This window comes from Dermochelys coriacea, chromosome 9, assembly GCF_009764565.3.
Source record: "Dermochelys coriacea isolate rDerCor1 chromosome 9, rDerCor1.pri.v4, whole genome shotgun sequence".
NCBI lineage: Eukaryota > Metazoa > Chordata > Testudines > Dermochelyidae > Dermochelys > Dermochelys coriacea.
Genome location: NC_050076.1, coordinates 28147938 through 28166642, shown reverse-complemented (window position 1 = coordinate 28166642; position 18705 = coordinate 28147938). Strand labels below are relative to the sequence as shown.

Genomic DNA, 18705 nt, shown 5'->3' with positions numbered 1-18705 from the left:
TTTTTGATTAGTCAGGATCCCCAGATCCTCCTCTCTCTGCTCCTGCAATAAGCTCTTTCTAGTTTTGGCCCATTGGTCAAATAGTTCCCAGAGCACATGTGGTTTTTAACAGCAGCTTCTAATTTCTATTGCTCCAACCTCCCTTCATGGAATAACTAGTTTCTTTTATTAAGGAGTTTGGCCAAGCTATGTTCATTGTTCTCCTAAGGCATGGTCATTTCATGTTAATGATTTCTTTGATTGTGTAGCTGCTTCCAGACAGGATGTGTAATACCTAACCTGGTCTGTCAGCAAATAGCTGATTCAATGAATATTGAGGGTTAGTTGTACATAATTCATAAAAATTAGAATTTTAAGTTCTACAAAGGTTTCCCCTAACAATCTAACTGAAATAATTCTATTAATTTAATCACTCCAGGAAGTTTCATAGTTTCCAAGGCATTATGGAAAAACTCACTGACAGATTAGTCTATTGCTGCAGCAGATTCTGTATCATAAGAAAAATATTGGCAGTGTAATACTAAATGTTGAATGAAAATGTATCCTTGGCACTGGTCCAGTAGGTATGGTGATAGCCTGCTTTCGGGACATATTATAGGTAATGTAATTCTAATTAATACAGCAGTCAAGCTGAAGTTAATTCAGGGAACTGGCTTATGATGCAAAATAGGACCAAATCCTGCCTCACTTACTCACTAGTGATCCCACTATTATCCTCAGGACCACTCATAAGGCAGAGGACTTTGTTTTCCTTTGCCTCTAAAGCAGTTAATATAACATGACCCTCTGTTGACTTGCATTAACAGAATAGTATAGTATATGGTTTAAAAAAAAAAAAAAAGTACTTACCTGTGCTATGTTACACTAATATATTGCATCGTAAGATTTGATAAAGTTTGTATTTTTAGATAACACTGAGACTTCCCTACATCTGTTTGCAAAGAATACTAAATCCAAGTTTGAAAGCAGTGCTTGGATTTTAAGTGGAAGCAAGCCTGACTCTTTGACACTTACCCATTGACTGTATTAGGTAATATTTATTGTCAAATAGCTACCACTAACAAAATGATTAAGATTTGGAGACTAAATATTTCTTCAAGGTTCTATAATGAGACAAGTCCCATGTTTTACATATTTGGATAAAAAGACATGGTGCAAAGAGGAAAATAACTAACAGCGGTTGGCCATATACATGTATTTCATAACTGTAATCTGAGACACTCCAGTATTATGGGAAACATTTTGTTGCTAACCAAATGGCCCATGGCCCCTACCATGGACTAGGTCTTTATCTGACAAATTTGCACAGTACTACTGATTTCAGTAGAGCTATGCCACTTTGCACCAGCTAAGGAGCTGGCCTTATATATAATATTAGTGGCTCTATTAATAGTTTCTAATGATCAGACCTGTTTCTCATTTAAGCATAAGGTTTAATACTTAGTGAGATGGAAACTGAATTAGGTTGGCTAGTTCATACCCCTGCCAATGCAAAATTAGGCCCTAGAGTACAACTCCTAGTGCTTTATTAAATCTAACCCTGTTTTAAACAGGGCTTTTTATTAATTCTGAGTTACATAGCAATGCTCTTTCTGGGTTAATGACCAAATTGTTACCGTACATGACTCAAAAACTTCTCATGGGTATCTGTACAGCCAAAACTAGGTATTAGTAGGGAATTAATCTGACTACAGTTTCAATCCATTTGATTAAAGAAAAAATAGAATACTTACCTTATGGAAACTAGACACTACCGTTCTCCAAGTGTAATAATGTGTTAAAGTACATTTATGATACTCAAAGCTAGAAACTCACTTCTTTCTCATTCAACCTATGTGGCTCTCACTATAACCACATAAGGCTCAGTAACATCAAGATCATCATCCATGTCTGATTAAAAAATAAGCAATTACTCCACGTTTTCGCTAAACTCTGTCGTGGGATTGTTATATCATGCTGGAGGCAGCCAACTTGGCTACTAAACAGCAGAGTATAAAAAAAGTTATTCATACCAGACTGAACCAAAACTTAACATCTCATTTAATCAAGCTTGCATAAACTGTTGTTCAATATAAAATGCAGCAAAATTGATATTTAAATTCATTCTGAGCAATACTATAGAAAGGTATTGCCTATTTTTTTTTTATTAGTGCTACTACTATTAGTCATCTGTACATACATTTAAAAGTTCACTTAGTCAAAACTCTTAGTATAGACAACTCTAACAAAAAAAATTAGGAGCTACTTTTCCCATTAAACCATAAGATTTAGTTTGGAATGGTCAGCACCTACAAGTTTAAAAGGGAGACAATTCACATTTTAAAAGTAATTTATTTAAAATAGTACTGCAATTGTACACAAATTTTCATTTACAAATTATACCAATTTCCAAGGACAGAGAACATAACTTGTCTGGCTAAACTATGGGGCAGATCCTCAGCTGTATAAACTGTCATAAGCCCCCTGATTTCAAGTGGACATGGGCAGCTGAGGATTGGCCACTAGGTGGTTAGCAACACATCCCTATAAAAGTAGCATAGCTTATTTTTCTAGTTAATTCTTAATGCAACCAAATTTGAGTAATACCCCCTTCTTCTATCCAAAAAACATGCTGGAAAAACAGACCTTTATTTTCCCCAAAAGAAGTGCACAATGGAAGACCGACTCCACCTTTAAGTTAGACTTAGCTATTACAAGCTAAGTAGTTTGACAGCCTACGCTTTTGAGAGACTTCTGCAATAAACTAGATGTGATACATTGCATCACCAAGATAATTTCAGTCTTATACACAAGGAAGTCAAATCAGATTTTTAGGGTTATTTGAATGCAACTGGGGTGTTTGATGGGAAAATATTTAAGTGCTAGAGACAAAGGCAGGTTTGAACCCAGTAGCTTGGTTCACATGAAAACACGTTACTTCTCTTTGGAGGTATTGTGTGTGTGTAAATAGCATGTGTATGATGGTTGAGTGGTTCAAGAAGTATTTACAGCCAAGTTATACACTGCTGCCAACAAAAGTTTAACACTGACAGTCTCAACAGCAGCTTTTATCACAGCTGCTATGCCTTAACTTGTTAATACTAAAGCATTCCCAAAGCAGTTGTTGCCTTGTCATGTTTAGTCAGCCTCATCAAGTAAAACCTACTGATTTTACATTAACACACACTTGTTTTATGAGGATAGTCTTAAAGGGGCATGGAATAAGGTGTTCCACCATTATAAGCGCTAATGCACTGCCACATGCTATAGTAAAACTAGCCTTCGGCTACACATGATGTTCTGTTTAGATAAGCAATGTCATGCAACAAAGCCCACTCAGCTTAACTGAGTGTGCTTTAAATTCATAGTACAGCCACTAAAAGAATCCCCGCTTCTCAATTTTAAATAAAACCACTTCCATTTATACATAGGGTTAACAGATCTCAAGACTGGTGTTTACACAGATGTAGTAGTTCCTACATATCTACACTGCATACAGCTTAACATATCTACACAAAAAAAAGAATGTATACTTCACTAAATAAGTAGGTCCACGATTGTAGATCAACAATAGAATTTTATTGCTTTATACATGTGGTGCTTTTCAAGGCACTGTGGTATTGACTAGAAAACTTGGAATGACTCGTGAAGGAACCTGGAATGACATATGGCCAGCATGGAAAGTCGTTCTGGAGCAGGACAGTATCATGAATTAAGTTTTTAGACCAGGGTATCAAATATTAGGAATGACAGTTCATTGTAATTCACAGGAAGATGAAAACAACTTGTTTAAGGTCAGTGCCTTCACATGCCCATCCTGATACTCTGAATAATTTGGAAGATAGCTGCAAAAGAAAAGATCAATACAAGTGATGCTTACCAAACAGGTCAAACAAATCATAGCTAATACTTGCAAGAATCAACAGACACATCAATCGCACACATTCATGAAGGTGCACAAGTTTTTCTCTCAAATGGCCAATTTTGAAAAAACTGCCAGAGATCCCTTTAAAGGGTATATCCCTTGTATTCTTAATAGCTTAAAAGTTAAGGCTCCCCCTATTTATATGGATCTTTTCAGCAAAGGAGACTGATCAAAGAACAAACAAAATATTGTCTAATGTGAAAAGAGAAGTTTCTCTAAAAAGTTAATCATAGATATATTACTAGGAACTAACAGTAGGCACTAAAGATTGCTTACTCTGCTTTAAGTACAGCGCTAAAGCAATAAAGGATACAAGTGTAAAAACCCTACTTTGAGTGATTTGTAACTTGTTTCTTTAGAGTCTGTTATATAATACAAATTGCATGGCTGAATGTCATACCTTAAGCAAGGTTAAAGTTGATAAGCTCAAAACACATGGACTACTAACAAGATATTCCCAATCACAGCGTACAGGTACTCACTAAAGTTAATATGATTAGCAGATACACATCTAACTTGCTAATGCTAGGTTCATAGAATCATAGAATCATAGAATATCAGGGTTGGAAGGGACCTCAGGAGATCATCTAGTCCAACCCCCTGCTCAAAGCAGGACCAATCCCCAATTGGTTGTTTTAAATATTTTTATAGCTTTCTCATTTATACAGTAAAGTCACTTCCAGATGACCACTGTGTTTGTTAAGATCAGTAACTACACAGAAAGCCTGTAAGTCTATGTGTGGCTTTTTGCATCTTTCAAGATTAGTCATTTAAATTAGTTTCCTCTTTAACTCTTGCCAGCGGGTGGCAGTGAGGAGTGACACCACCTGGGACACCCATCTCACCTGCCCACTAGTCAGTACCTCCTTTCAGTCCTGCCCCAAGAAAGGTCAATCACCTGCTGGGCTTTCTCCAGTGATCAGAGGAAGAGCAGGCAGAGCCACAGGACTCGGAGTTGTTCCAAGGGGACTCTGGCCCCGCTGCTCACAGGCAGGGAAAGGCCTGGCCTCCCTCTCAAGTATGGAGGGGGCACAGCATGAGGTGACCCCTATGCAACGCTTACCTGAGCCACAAACCACAAAGATGAACAGCGCCAACAACCAGGGCCCCACGGATGCCTTCTCCTCGGGGGCGTTTCTCTGCAGGGAGAGCAGCAGCAGCAGCATCAGGGCCAACTCCCCTCCAACCAAGCCAACCCCCCTGGCTCTGAGGGCGCGCCCTGACTCACAGGCTCCGTCGCCACAGCTCCCCAGGCCCTGCCAGGTCCCTACCAGACCCCAGAGTTCCCCTACAGGGTCCTCCGACCCGCTCCCCCGACCCCCGCTCTGGGGGCACTCTCCGCCCCCGTGTGCCGGAGCACGGCTAGGGGCCCCCGCCCGTACCGAGGTCTTGGCGACGTTGCCCCGCTGGGTGATGTTCTTGCTGTGCTTCTCGTTCGCCATCCGGATCCGCTGCTTCGCCACCATCTTCCCCCCGCGCCGCCGGGGGCCCGGGCTACTCCTCCCCGCTGCTCTGTGGACGTGAGAGAAGCGACGGTCCCGGCCTGGCCACTCAACCGCCGAGTCTGTGCCGGGCTGGGGGGGGGGGGGGGGGGTCGCAGGCACCCAACGCCGCCCGTTCTCCCAGACCGCTGCCAGCGTAAGCACTGAGATTACGTCCCGCCCAGCGGAAACACGCAACGCGGGGAGGAAGGGGGCGGCGGCCACCCGGAAGGGTAAAGGTCTCCGCTCTCACGGAGCCTCCAACCCGCTCGCTCTACCCCACTACTTCCGGGTCAACGGTAACGGGGGGGGGGGCCCTCTCTGAGGCCGGAAGTCGCGCTTCCTCGAAGCCCATGACCACAGAAGCCCACGTAGGCCAGAAGGCGGTTCCCGCAATCGGAGACTGGGCGACGTGTGTTTTCTAGAGTCTTTGCTGGTGACCCTTGACCCGGAAAGAGAAGTTTTGCGTCCGACCCAACATGGCGCCTTCCACGCCGCTTTTGGCAGGTGGGTTCTGGGCCAAGGGCTAAGGCCAGCGGCATCGGAGCAGGTGGTCGCTCGGAGGAGCAGCGCCTGCTCCGCTCCCCTTGCGGGGAACTTCCCAGTCATCCTGCGCTGCTAAACCCTGCCCCGCCGCCCTGTTCCCACTCTACTGTCATCGCAGAAAGAAAAGGAGGACTTGTGGCACCTTAGAGACTAACACATTTATGTGGCACCCTCCCGAGCCGGGCCATCGTCTCCCTGCCGCTCTGGCCCCTGTCTCCCGATTCCTTCCCTCCCCCAGGCCTCACTGCGTTGGTTGCCCTCGCCCTCCCCCCCCCCCCATGCCCTCGTGTCCCCTGGCACGTTTCTCGAGCGCGCGCTGTGATGGCCAGTTTGCGTTTGGTGCCGTTGAGTCTCTGCCCTGTGGAGCGTCACACGCTCCATCTCCGCCTGGCACCTCAGTACACAGGGAGGGGGGCCGTGTCCGTACAAGCTGCCCTGCCAATGGGATCCCCCCACGCTCTCGCGTGGCAAGGCAGCGTCCTGGGTTCAGCGTGACACGTGCCGTTCGCATGTGGTGATGCGTCTAAGCCGTTTTGCTGTTTGAGGGGCTGTGATGTTGTTAACTTGGTGCGCTACATCAGCATGCAACATTACACAGATCTGGAGTTTCCCATGTTACTTTGTTAGATCTGGAGTTGCTTTTGATACTATTTACCTTGAGCGGTATTGAGAATATGGCTGTAATTATTAGTAGGAGTGTATGGAGTTCTGAAATAGCTGAATTCCTTTCAATTCATTTCAGGCCTTCATATTTGGAGTTCCTGAGCATTCCAGTGTGCTGCCCTCATTTTCATTATATATGTGAGGCTGCTAGGGGAGTTAGTGAGGAGGTATGCGTTCTGGTATCTCCAGTATTTGGATGACACCCGGCTCTGTATCTGCATTTCATTAGACTTGGTGGATAGGATTGACCCAGTGTACTTAGTGCTTGGTTGAAATCAGGATTGGATGAGTTAGCTGAGGTTCGTCTCTGCTAAAACTGAGATTATCCTGGTGGAGTAGAGTACTCTGCTGGAAAAATTGATGATAATGATAGTTGTTCCTTCAGCTGGAGGAGCTTGATCAGTGCTTGTGAATCAGAACCTTGGGGTTCTGTGGGACTTTGTGTGCTTATTGACCAGAAAGCTGCAATGGCTTGGACGGTGTTTCATAGTTAATTCTTAGCCAGAACATTTTGACCTTTACTTTTGAATGTAGAGCTGCCCAGTGATCAATTTATTTGTTACCTCCGGACTGATCCACTGTGCTTTTTTCTAAATCAGGCTACGCCTTAAAATTATTTGTGGACACTGGCAGATGCAGAATATGGTACTTGCTAGTTCAAGAATGTTTCTCAGTGAGTCCCCCACGTTAAATGTTAGTGTTCTAAAGAGCATGTTTAAGAGGAAAGCAGCATGGTCTGGTGATTAGAGCACTGTGTAGGGGAGTCAGGAGACCTAGTTTCTATTCCCATTTCTGATACTGACTCTTTGTAACCATAGCCAAGCCACATAACTTTTCTGTGCCTCAATTTTTCTGTCTGTAAATGGAAATATTTCCCTAACTCATTGGGATGCAGAGAGTCTACATTTATTGTTTGTAAAGTGTTCTGAAATCATTACATAAAAGGTGACTTATGTACGTACTGTTTTTACTGCATTTTGTGGTATGCTCAGACTCCATTCAATACAGTATCTTCTGTCTTTCTCTTTCCCACTTCTCCAGGCTACCTGGAAAGGAGGGAATGCATTTTTCCTTCTGTTCCTCGCCTCTGGAATGAGGAATCACTTTTTGCTCCTGGCTGCTTGGATGTAATGGGGATTTCAGCTGTTCAGATTTTTCTGCCCCCTTGTCAGCTCTGTCTCTTGCACTGTTCTCTACTGCTTGTGGTCTTTACAATGTCAAGTTGCACAAGGAGCACTCCTCGCACAGGTGCTTCACTCTTTCTGAGAGTAATGCCAAGGAAGTGGATTGTGCAAGTTGATAATGTACATTGGTGCATAGTAATGTGTGTGGGGTTTGTGAATCACTTTTTGAATATCTACTCCTGAGGGCATTCTGCATCAAAGAATTAAAAATTCTACACACAATATTTAAAATTCTGCAAATGTTGTCAAATAAATGTGGAGGCTCCAGCATGGTATTGGAGGTTGCACAGAGATAGGGGATCATTATGCATCTCCCTGCCCTTCCCCCTGGACACGAACTCAGTGGTGAGGCTGCACCCAACCCTGATACAGTGCAAGGACTGGTCCTGCCCTAGAAACACCCCAGAGCCCTGCCCCTCCGTGCCAGGTGCAGGCAGGCTCAGCATGGCAGGATCCAAGTGTGGAGGGGCTTGGTATGGGTTGAAAGGTTTCTGTGTGGGGCAATCTGGGTATAGGAGAGGTCGGTGGGTGATCTGGGTGTGGAGGTGGGGGCGGGATCTGGATGCACAGGGGCTTGTTGAAGGTTCTGGGTGCAATGGTAATGGGACTCTGTGGGGGGGGGGTCCAGGTGAAGGTGGTTGGGGCTCAGCAGGAGTAGTCTGGGTTTGGGGGGGATAGAGCTCAATGAGGGGCTGGGTGTGGGGATGTCCAGGTGGTGGGGGACTGGGGCTCAGTGGGGTTGGGATCCAAGTGCAGCTGGTTTGGGCTCGGTCGTGTGGGGTTCTGAGTGCGGGAGGGAGTGGGTATGATGGGGTTTGGATGCAGGGGAGTTGGACGGATGATGGGGGAGCAGTTCCCTGTATAGTGACCCACTCCCCCTGCAGCTGAGGAACAATGGGTGAAGGAATTGTGTGTGGGGGGGTGGAAGTTTGCAGAGTTCCTACAGCTGGTGGAGAAATCTGGGGGTGAGTCTGACCCGGCCCCGTTGCTCTGCAGGGGAAGAGGAAAACTAGGAACTGAGCCTGGCACAGGGTAGGAGCCACCAGCCAAGTCTTGCCCCCACCCCACGGTGATTTACCTCTCTGCTGGCTGCCCTGGGCACCCAAAACATACTGTTGGGAAGGGTTTCATGACCACTTTGGTGGCTTCCCTTTGCTTCCATGTCATAAAGTCATTTTTTCTGCAGGGAGATAAAGAACTCTGCGATGGACATACATTCTGCGCATGCGCAGTGGTGCAGAATTCCCCCAGAAGTAAATATCACTGATTTAGGCCACATCTACACTGGAGACCTTACAGATGCACTGCTGTACCAGTGCAGCTGTATTGTTTTAAGATCTCCCATGTAGCCGCTCTATGCCCACAGGAGAGAGCTCTCCAGGCTGGCATAATTAAACCACCCCCAATGGGCAGTGGTAGCTATGTCAGTGGGAGAGCGCCTCCTGCAAACATAGCTCTGTGCACACCAGTGCTTCTGTTAATGTAACTTATGTCACTCAGAGGGATGTTTTTTTCACACCCATTAGTGGCATAAATTTTATTGACAAACGTGCTAATGTAGACATAATTAGATGTTAAGATATTGATATCAGGTTGTCCATTTGATATATATGACCATTATGTCATAGTAAGGGTTGTTTTTCAGTTTCCTTTAAAGATTTGTTTTTTAAATTTTTGTGTGAAAGTGATTTGAAAAATGAGACTATCAAGTATTAATAAGATGTAAACATCTTAATAACTATTCTCTTTTTTTAAAAATGCTGCATGATAGAGGAAATAAGGTCATTCCACCAACAGAATTTTTGAAGAACAGAATAAAATAATTGAAAATGTGTAGAACTTTTTTTAACTCCTTCAGACACCATTGAAGAACTGCTATGTTTATGAGTGATTTTCACTGCAAGTCAGACTTATTGATTTTTAAGGCCGTAAGGAGCCAGTGTGATCATCTAGTCCAGTGATAGGCAAACTGCAGGCTGCACGCATTTTCATTGGTAGCCATCTATTATCAAGTTTCTGTTCCCCATTAAGGTACTTTCAGACTGTGATCAAGTCACCCCTTAAGCATCTCTTTAATAAAGCTGCATAGATTGAGCTTCTTTGAGTTTCTTAATATAAGGCAAGTTTTCCAGTCTTTTAATAATTTTCAGACCATTTTCTTAATTCTCTCCAATTTTTCCAACATTATTCTTGAAGAGTGGACACCAGAACTGTATTCCAATACCAATTGTATCAGTGGCAAATACAGAGATAATGTAACCTCCCAATTCCTCCTCAATATTCCCCTATTTATACATCTAAAAATCACATCAGACCTTTTAGCCACAGCTTTGCACTGGAAGCTCATGTTCATCTGATTATCCATGGTGATCAAGTGTTTTTCAGAGTCCCTCATCCTATTACTATGGCCTACTTTTGTTCCCAGATGTGTGGCTTTATATTTAGTTACACCAAAACATATTTTTTTGCTTGCACCCAGCTTGGCAAGTGATCCACACTACTCTGTTTCAGTGAATTTTCCTCTTTGTTTTTTTTATCAGTGCCACAACTTTTATATTATCTGCATACTTTATCAGTAATGATTGTATGTTTTCCTCCAGGTTATTGATAAAAATATTAAATAACATAGGGTTGAGAAACGATTCCTGTGGAATCCCAGTGGAAACAACCCCCTTTAACAGGAGTTTTCATTTACAGTTACATTTTGAGATCTATCCAATAGCTAGTTTTTAATACCTGCCATGTTGATTTTGTTAGCTTTAGTTTCCTAATCAAAATGGCAGTACCAAGTCTCATGTTTTACAGAAATCTAATTATATTACATCAGCAGAATTATCTTTATTAACCAAACTTGTAATTGCATAAAAATAAACAAATTAGTTTGCCAGATTTATTTTCCATAAATCCAGATTGATTGGCATTAGTTTGAGTACCCTCTTTAAATTCTTTATTAATTGAGACCCATATAAACTGTTCCATTATTTTTCCTAGAATCAGATTCAGGCTGACAGGCCTACAGTGACTCAAGTCATCCTGTTTACTCTCTTAAAATATGGCACAACATTAGCTTCCAGTCCTTCTGGAACATCACAAGTGTCCCAAAACTTATTAAAAATTAACATTAACAGTTCAGAGAGCTCATTGGCCAATTTTTTGAAAATTCTTGGGTGCAAGTTATCCTGATCTGCCGATTGAAAGGTGTCTAACTTCAGTGGCTGTTTAACATCCTCCTTAGTTACTGTTGGAATAGAAAGTATTTCATCATCATATGAGTGAAATACATTATCTGTCTTTTTCACAAATACTGAGCATAAACATTTATTGAACCCTTCTGACTGGTCTTCATTATTATTGACAATTCTACAAAATCCATTTAGTAAAGAACTAATAACATTATGTATTAGGGTTCCTTTTGTTCCTAATATACTTCAAAAACACGTTCTTGTGGTCTTTAATTTTACTGGCCATAGGGTTCTCCTTGTGTTCTTTTGCTTCCCTTATCAATTTTCTGCAATTTTTAGTTTCTAATTTAAATTCATTGCTGTCAACTTCCTCTTTAGAACAGGGTCAGATTTAACTTTTTATGTTAGAATTTGATGAGAGAATCTGACATAGACAAATTATTCTAATTTTTTATTCCCAACTTTTGAGAGATATTACCATGTATATTTCTTTCAGACCCTTCTGTAAACCATCTGCATGTGGACCTTCCATTGAAATCAGTGTATGGAGAGCTAGAAGGATTGGGCCTCTTATCAGATAACCTATAGTAAATTTTGTTTTGATACCTACTAAAAAGCAACACAAAACTTGTCATTTTTGTTCATTCTGTTGTAGCCAACTCATGTGACTATACTAAGGCAATATCTTTGCTTTTTGATTTATCTTTAACCTTTAGAATTTAAAAAAATAAGTAGCAATCTTATTTTCTCCTCAGAATAAATTCAGTTATCAAAATAATCAAAATAATATACAGTAATTTTTTTTTTAAAAGGAGTTGGGGTAATATTTGTCCTAGCTCTCTCATTCCCCACAAAAGAAAGATTGCTATTCTTTTTATTATTTTCAACTTGGAAGTTCACAAAGATATGGGGCTTGCAGTGCAGTGCAGTTCTAGGTATTTTTATGAAGGCCATGATAAGCCATTTATACATTATAGCTCTGGCAATGATTTGATCTTGTAGTAATTTGCAAACTGTGCTAGACTATAACGTCTATTATCTGAAATAATCTATACTTGAAAAGGGACAAACCATTTACAAAAGATAAATAATGTTTAAACCGATGAAAAGAACTTTTCAAGGGAATGTATTTAGAAGAGGTCTGGATGTGCTGTATATGTTTTAATTATTCTTTTTATATTTTTTTAAACTTGTTCATTGTAGACCAGTCCAAGTGTAATTTGCAAAGTCTAGACTAAAAGTTTTAATTTATAGATCTAAATTCTTTTCTAAGAAAGAGAGAGAGATCCATGTAGCATTCTCAAAATCTTCCTAAGGGTTCTAATGTCGGTATATCTGCTGATCTATAATAAATAGATCAATGCATAGTTTATTCAAATTGTATATTTCTCTGGGCAGAGACCTGCCTCTTTATTTTCCTGTTATGCATTTAGTACATTCTGGGTTTGGGATGCTATAGTAGTTAGGTAATAAATATATCATCCAAACTGTGCTGCTATGTATCAGAGGCGTAGCCATGTTAGTCTGTATCCACAAAAACAACAAGGAGTCTGGTGGCACCTTAAAGACTAACAGATTTATTTGGGCATAAGCTTTTGTGGGTCAAAAGCCCCACTTCTTCAGATGCATGGAGTGAAAATTACAGATACAGGCTTAAATATACTGGCATGTGAAGAGAAGGGAGTTACCTTATAAGTGGAGAACCACTGCTGACAAGGCCAATTGAGTCAGGGTGGATGTGGTCCACTCCCAATAATTGATGAAGAGGTGTCAATACCAAGAGAGGGAAAATTGCATTTTTAGTAAACCAGCCACTCCAGACCCTATTCAAGCCCAAATTAATGGTGTTAAGTTTGCAAATGAATTGTAGCTCTGCAGTTTGTCTTTGAAGTTTTTTTGTTGAAGGATGGCTACTTTTAAATCTGTTATTGAATGTCCAGGGAGATTGAAGTGTTCTCCTACTGGCTTTTGTATCTTACCATTCCTGATGTCTGATTTGTGTCCATTTATTCTTTTACATAGAGACTGTCCAGTTTGGCCAAGGTACATGGCAGAGGAGCATTGCTGGCACGTGATGGCATATATCACATTAGTAGATGTCCAGGTGAATGAGCCCCTGATGGCGTGGCTGATGTGGTTGGGTCCTCTGATGGTGTTGCTAGAGTAGATATGGGGACAGAGTAGGCAGCGGGGTTTGTAACAGGGATTGGTTCCTGGGTTAGTGTTTCTGTGGTGTGGCGTGTAGTTGCTGGTGAGTATTTGCTTCAGGTTGGGGGGGCTGTCTGTAAGCGAGGACTAGCCTGCCTCCCAAGGTCTGTGAAAGTGAGGGATCGTTTTCCAGGATAGGTTGTAGATCGCTGATGATGTGCTGGAGAGGTTTTAGCTGGTGACTGTACGTGATGGCCAGTGCTGTTCTGTAGTTTTCCTTGTTGGGCTTGTCCTGTAGTAGGTAACTTCTGGGTACCTGTCTTGCTCTGTCAATCTGTTTCCTCACTTCCCCTGGTGGGTATTGTAGTTTTAAGAATGCCTGATAAAGCTCTTCTAGGTGTTTGTCTCTGTCTGAGGGATTAGAGCAAATGCGGTTGTATTTTAGGGCTTGGCTGTAGACAATGGATCATGTAATGTGTCATGGATGGAAGCTGGAGGCATGTAGGTACGTATAGCGGTCAGTAGGTTTCCGGTATAGGGTAGTGTTTATGTGGCCATCACTTATTTGCACTGTAGTGTCCAGGAAGTGGATCTCTTGTGTGGACTGGTCCAGGCTGAGGTTGATGGTGGGGTGGAAATTGTTGAAATCCTGGTGGAATTCTTCAAGGGCTTCCTTACTGTGGGTCCATATGATGAAGATGTCATCAATGTAGCGCAAGTAGAAGAGGGGCTCTAGGGGACGAGAGCTGAGGAAGCGTTGTTCTAAGTCATCTATAAAAACGTTGGCATACTGTGGGGTCATGCGGTACCCACAGCAATGCCGCTGACTTGAAGATAAAAGTTGTCCCCAAATCTGAAATGGTTGTGGGTGACGACAAAGTCACAACGCTCAGCCACCAAGTGTGCTGTGGCCTCATCAGGGATACTGTTCCTGACAGCTTGTAGGCCATCCTTGTGTGAAATATTGGCGTAAAGAGCTTCTACATCCATGGTGGCCAGGATGGTGTTTTTCAGGAAGATCACCAATGCATTGTAGTTTCCTCAAGAAGTTGGTGGTGTCTCAAAGATGTGCTGGTAGCGTACGGTCTGAGGAGAGAGTCCAAATAGCCAGATAATCCTGCTGAAAAAGTGCCAATGCCTGAGATTGATGGGGGCATCCAGGATTTCCAGGTGGATCTTGGGTAGCAGATAAAATACCCATGGTCGGGGCCCTAGGGATGTGTCTGTGTAGATTTGTTCCCACGCTATGTATGTGCTGCTATGACAATATCAGAATTCCAGGTTTGTTGCTGAAATAACAAAACAAATGTAAAGTTGCCACACTTGCCAAAAAAAACCCTACTATCTTTAATATCCTATGAAAACACATAATATTTAACTACTGCTTATGCATTTCTAATATCATGGGATAGCAGACTTGACTTTGTGTTGTCACTTTACATTTGTTTTGTGACTTCAGTAACAAATTTGGAATGATTCTGGAAAGTCAGCTAATCTGAATTTTTTTTTTTTTTTTTTTTTAATTATTCACTACAAAGTCCTTCCTAATGGATAGTTTGGGAATGAATCTGGATGTCTGTTCTGCTTTGTTGACAGGCTAGAATAGCTGAAACATTGCAGAATTCACATTCCATTTTCTACCAATGTTTATTTCTTATTTGCTTTGTTTAGAGTTTAGTTTTCAAATTCAGATTTCACAGTGGACCAAACCTTGTCTCATGTCAACCTGACTTTTTTTGCTGACACCATCTTTATTCAGCATATGCCCTTCGTGTATTTTGTCTTTTAATCCTCTCTTTGTGGAATATTTGGACAGCATTTTCAATACCATTATAAAGGTATGTTATAGTGATACTCTTGTGTTTAATTGAAAGTCATGAACCCAGTGTTAAGTGCTTCCTGGAAGGTTGATGGGCGTTGAGGGCACTCTGCCCCTTGCAGGATCGGGCCTCATGTAAGAACATTTCCCTTCTTTTGTAGATAAGAATAGTTTCCAGTTCATTTTTGTTCTGTTTCTTGTTCAAAGGAAGATTTTTGGCATGCTTCATCTTTTCATTAATAAGAGAGATTTTGTTGTCAAGCTTTGTTATATAATCAAAAGAAAACCATTTGACATAGAATAATTATCACTATTAAGTTTCCAATATAATCTTCATTTTGGCTACTCCTCTAAGAGCCATAAGCAAAGGAATATCAGTCTCAACATTGATAAGTTAGCTAGCTCCAGACCTTTTTTCAGTTTAAAGTGAATCATAGTTTATTTAACTTTTTTCTTTTCTAGTGCGAGGATCTGAAGGATTCTACATGGTGACTGGACCACCTAGTTTTACTGAGAATACAACACTGCAAAGGTACTGTTCTAAACGTTCCATCTTTTGCAGAAAATAAAACCATTTTTCTAAATATTTAATGTACATCTAGAGTTTTCATTTGGAAAAAAAATCATAAAGTGAGTGCTAATATCTGATAATGAATTAATTTTAATCTAAGTTAATAACTTAGAAAATTGGTGTATTTGAGGGCTTTACATTTGTATACGCACCAATAATGTTTGTATTTGTTAGTTGTATTATAACATAAATACTCCTCAGTAATTTCTATAAGCAGCAAGGAAACTGGTTGTAACATTGCTTTTCATCTTGTTTTATGAGATGCCTCTCTTGTGTGATATATTTGATTATTCATATGTATTTGTTATTTTTTTTAGGGACTTCGGGAAAAACTGCAAAGTTTTTGCTTTCAGTAAGGATGGTACTCTCTTTACGTGGTGCAATGGAGAAAAGTCAGTGCCGCTTTTATTATGAATGATTTCCTTTAATTGATGTTATGAGATCTGGATATATAGAATGTACATTAATGCTATAAATGAAAACACTACAAAGGCACTTTTTGTACTCCAGTTGCAGTGGTAGGTTTTGTTTTCAAATTAGCATATGAATTATTTATTATTGATTTCATACATGTATAGGGCACCTATCACCATGGAATTTGGATGCCCTTTTATCAGGGGGTGATAGTGTTTCTGTTCACCTTGCCCAGTAAAAAATATCCAATTCCCAGTTCTGGGACTCATCCCAGGACCTTCAGCACAATAGGATTGCAGCATGATTTCTAGGCTAAATTCTTTAAAAACAAGAGAAGGAAATGATTGTATATGGTCTTATTATTTTGAAAATATTCTGGGTGCTCAGAATGCTTGGAACTACTTGATTGTCCACCAAATGTGGAATTTTCAGTACAATACAAGGTAGTTGGCACTTTAGGCCAGATGCTGTTAGGTACCGAAATCCCTATGTTCCCAGTGAAATCAGTGGAAAATGTGGATTTTAGGCCCCCTTATTTATAGACTATACAGATTTGGGCCCTCCTATGACAAATCATGCCTCAGAAACATTCCTTTCTGCAGTAATGGCCCACTGATAGCGATTGGAAAGAGGAGATAAGAACCTGTTTTGAGGTTTTAAGATTCTTAATGCTCTGTTTACTCTTTACCTGGCCAGTGGAGAATACAAAATGTCTGTTAATGCTGATGAATGTTTTGTTCTCTGCTCAATTTCGTTCCTCAACATTTTGAGGTTTTTCTCCGCTGTGCTATGACTTTTGTTTCAGTCAGCTGGAAAAGTCCCGTCACTCGGAGAGGGGCAGTTAATGTAACAGTGGGGAGCAAGGTCTTACTCCAGTCGCTGGAGTCTAGCAGTGGGTTGGATAGGGTGTGAATCTATTCGTATATTGTTCTTTGGATTCCACATGATGCAGGTCGCCATCAACCTTTAGTTTTCACAAACGTACAATGTCAGGGCTGTTATCTCACCTTGTTATCGTTATTTTTTGATTGTGATGTACATGTTCTCTGGACTTACAAAAAAAAATTAAATGCAGTATCTCACAGATCTAACTCTATTCTTCCTTGCTATTGTCTATTTGTAACTCAACTTTAATATTACAGAAACATAAGTAAGAAGTTTTTTGTGGCAGTTTTTTTTTTAGCTGAAATGTAAATTTTTTCAGACCAAGTATGTAATATGTTTTTGACCTGAGATTTTTACTTACTAATTTACTTTTTGGTATGCTTGGATATGTGGTCTTAAAATGTGTTTTAATCAACATTTAACAAAAAAGAAAAAACCCTCCTGCATTTAGTTACATCAGCCAAATGTGGAAGAAACCTAGAAGAGCCAAACATATGTGAAATGACATTGGCTATTGATTAACCAGGCTAATCAAGCTTTGTTGACATGACCTCTCTTGGTTCCAGAGTAAATATTGTGAATGTTGCCAGCACTGAATTACTGCACTCTTTTGATCTCCCAAAGGCAGTTTGCCTTGAATTCTCGCCAAAGAATAATGTCCTGGCAACGTGGCAGGCCTACACAAGTGAGTATTTTACCATCTGTAAAAATGCATGAGATAACTATGCACCAACTCAATTCAACATAAAGACTTGCCATTACTTGATTTGCTGTGATTTGTATAACTATTTGCCAAAGGTGTCATGGGGAAAAAAACGTTTTCCTCCATGTACAGGTGCATGGTTAAGCGCATAATAGAGCGAAGATGCCTTCTGAAGCATCAGGTATGGGCCACTGGACTAGTGATCTGATCTGCTGAGCAAATGCTGTGTTTTAAAAAAAATTACTGAATACTACATGGAGAATATGTGTCATCTTAGTGTATATGCAAAGTGCCTCACGTGGCATGTGACTAGGATTCATCACTGAATTTGGTCCGCCGGTTGGGTCATTAGCTTTCCCAGTCCGGGCCAGGTACTGACTGGGAGTAAGAAGTGAGCGCTGATCCATGCCTCACAGAATATGTGTGGACACCCTAGAATACAGTTCAAACCAGCTTATAACCATGCAAATAAGATACTTTATGGAAAGAGAAAAGGAGTACTTGTGGCACCTTAGAGACTAACAAATTTGAGACTCATTTTCTTTTTGTGGATACAGACTAACATGACTGCTACTCTGAAACCTGTCTTTATGGAAAGAGTTCATCATAAGCTAAAGAGAAACTGAGACTTTAACATGGGAGTTTAAAGAGTGGCTGGGTGAGGTTCTAGGTGATGGAACAAATCAAAGAGTGGGACCCAACTGTGGAGAGTCACAGGAAGGGAACAGGAAGGCCAAGTCTTTTCTTTAAAAGACTGTTGTGAACAGCCAGGTCCATAGGTGTATTATAGATAATGAGTGAAATGGTGCTATGAGTCAATGGAGAGTTTACAGTTTATGACTATGAAAGCAAAGACGATGGGGGTGGATGTGGTCATGTGGGAACAAATCTTAGAGGATTTGGAACGTTTACTTTCAGCTGTTTACCCACATGGTAGATTTTCCGAGCTCTTGAATTAATTTGTAAAACGTGTATTAAAAAAACCCCAACCTTTCCCAGGGTTAGTGACTCTATTCCTGTGCCCTTGTCTCATAGTGTAGGGAGGAGAAACCAGGAACTTCAGAGTTCTAGTCAGTTTGGGCTTTGCTGTTGACTTCCTGTATTGCCTTCGGGAAATCTACTCCTTAAACCTAACTCTACTCTGAAAATGGAGTCTTTAAAAATGGCATTGTGAGGGTTCATGTTTATTGTCCCATATGATTTCC

General features: G+C 41.1%; 2 protein-coding genes across 4 annotated transcripts in view; one reads left to right on the top strand and one right to left on the bottom strand.

The window, feature by feature from the left end:
• Nucleotides 1-3536: 3536 nt before the first annotated feature.
• On the bottom strand, nucleotides 3537-5615 carry SERP1 (stress associated endoplasmic reticulum protein 1). The gene is made up of 3 exons (XM_038416255.2): nucleotides 5287-5615; nucleotides 4968-5043; nucleotides 3537-3824 (listed from the first exon to the last, which is right to left on the bottom strand). The coding sequence occupies exons 1-3, from the start codon at nucleotides 5368-5370 to the stop codon at nucleotides 3784-3786; spliced, it is 201 nt and encodes a 66-aa protein (XP_038272183.1). The 5' UTR covers nucleotides 5371-5615; the 3' UTR covers nucleotides 3537-3783.
• Nucleotides 5616-5705: 90 nt separating this feature from the next.
• Nucleotides 5706-18705, top strand: part of EIF2A (eukaryotic translation initiation factor 2A) — a 33103-nt gene continuing 20103 nt past the window's right edge. Inside the window, exons 1-4 of one of the 3 annotated variants that reach the window (XM_038416253.2) lie at nucleotides 5706-5892; nucleotides 15390-15459; nucleotides 15816-15890; nucleotides 17364-17482. In XM_038416253.2, the coding sequence (XP_038272181.1) occupies nucleotides 5865-5892; nucleotides 15390-15459; nucleotides 15816-15890; nucleotides 17364-17482 (292 nt within the window). In that variant the 5' untranslated portion in view covers nucleotides 5706-5864. The other 2 variants (XM_043492370.1, XM_038416254.2) reach the window with 2 other exon arrangements.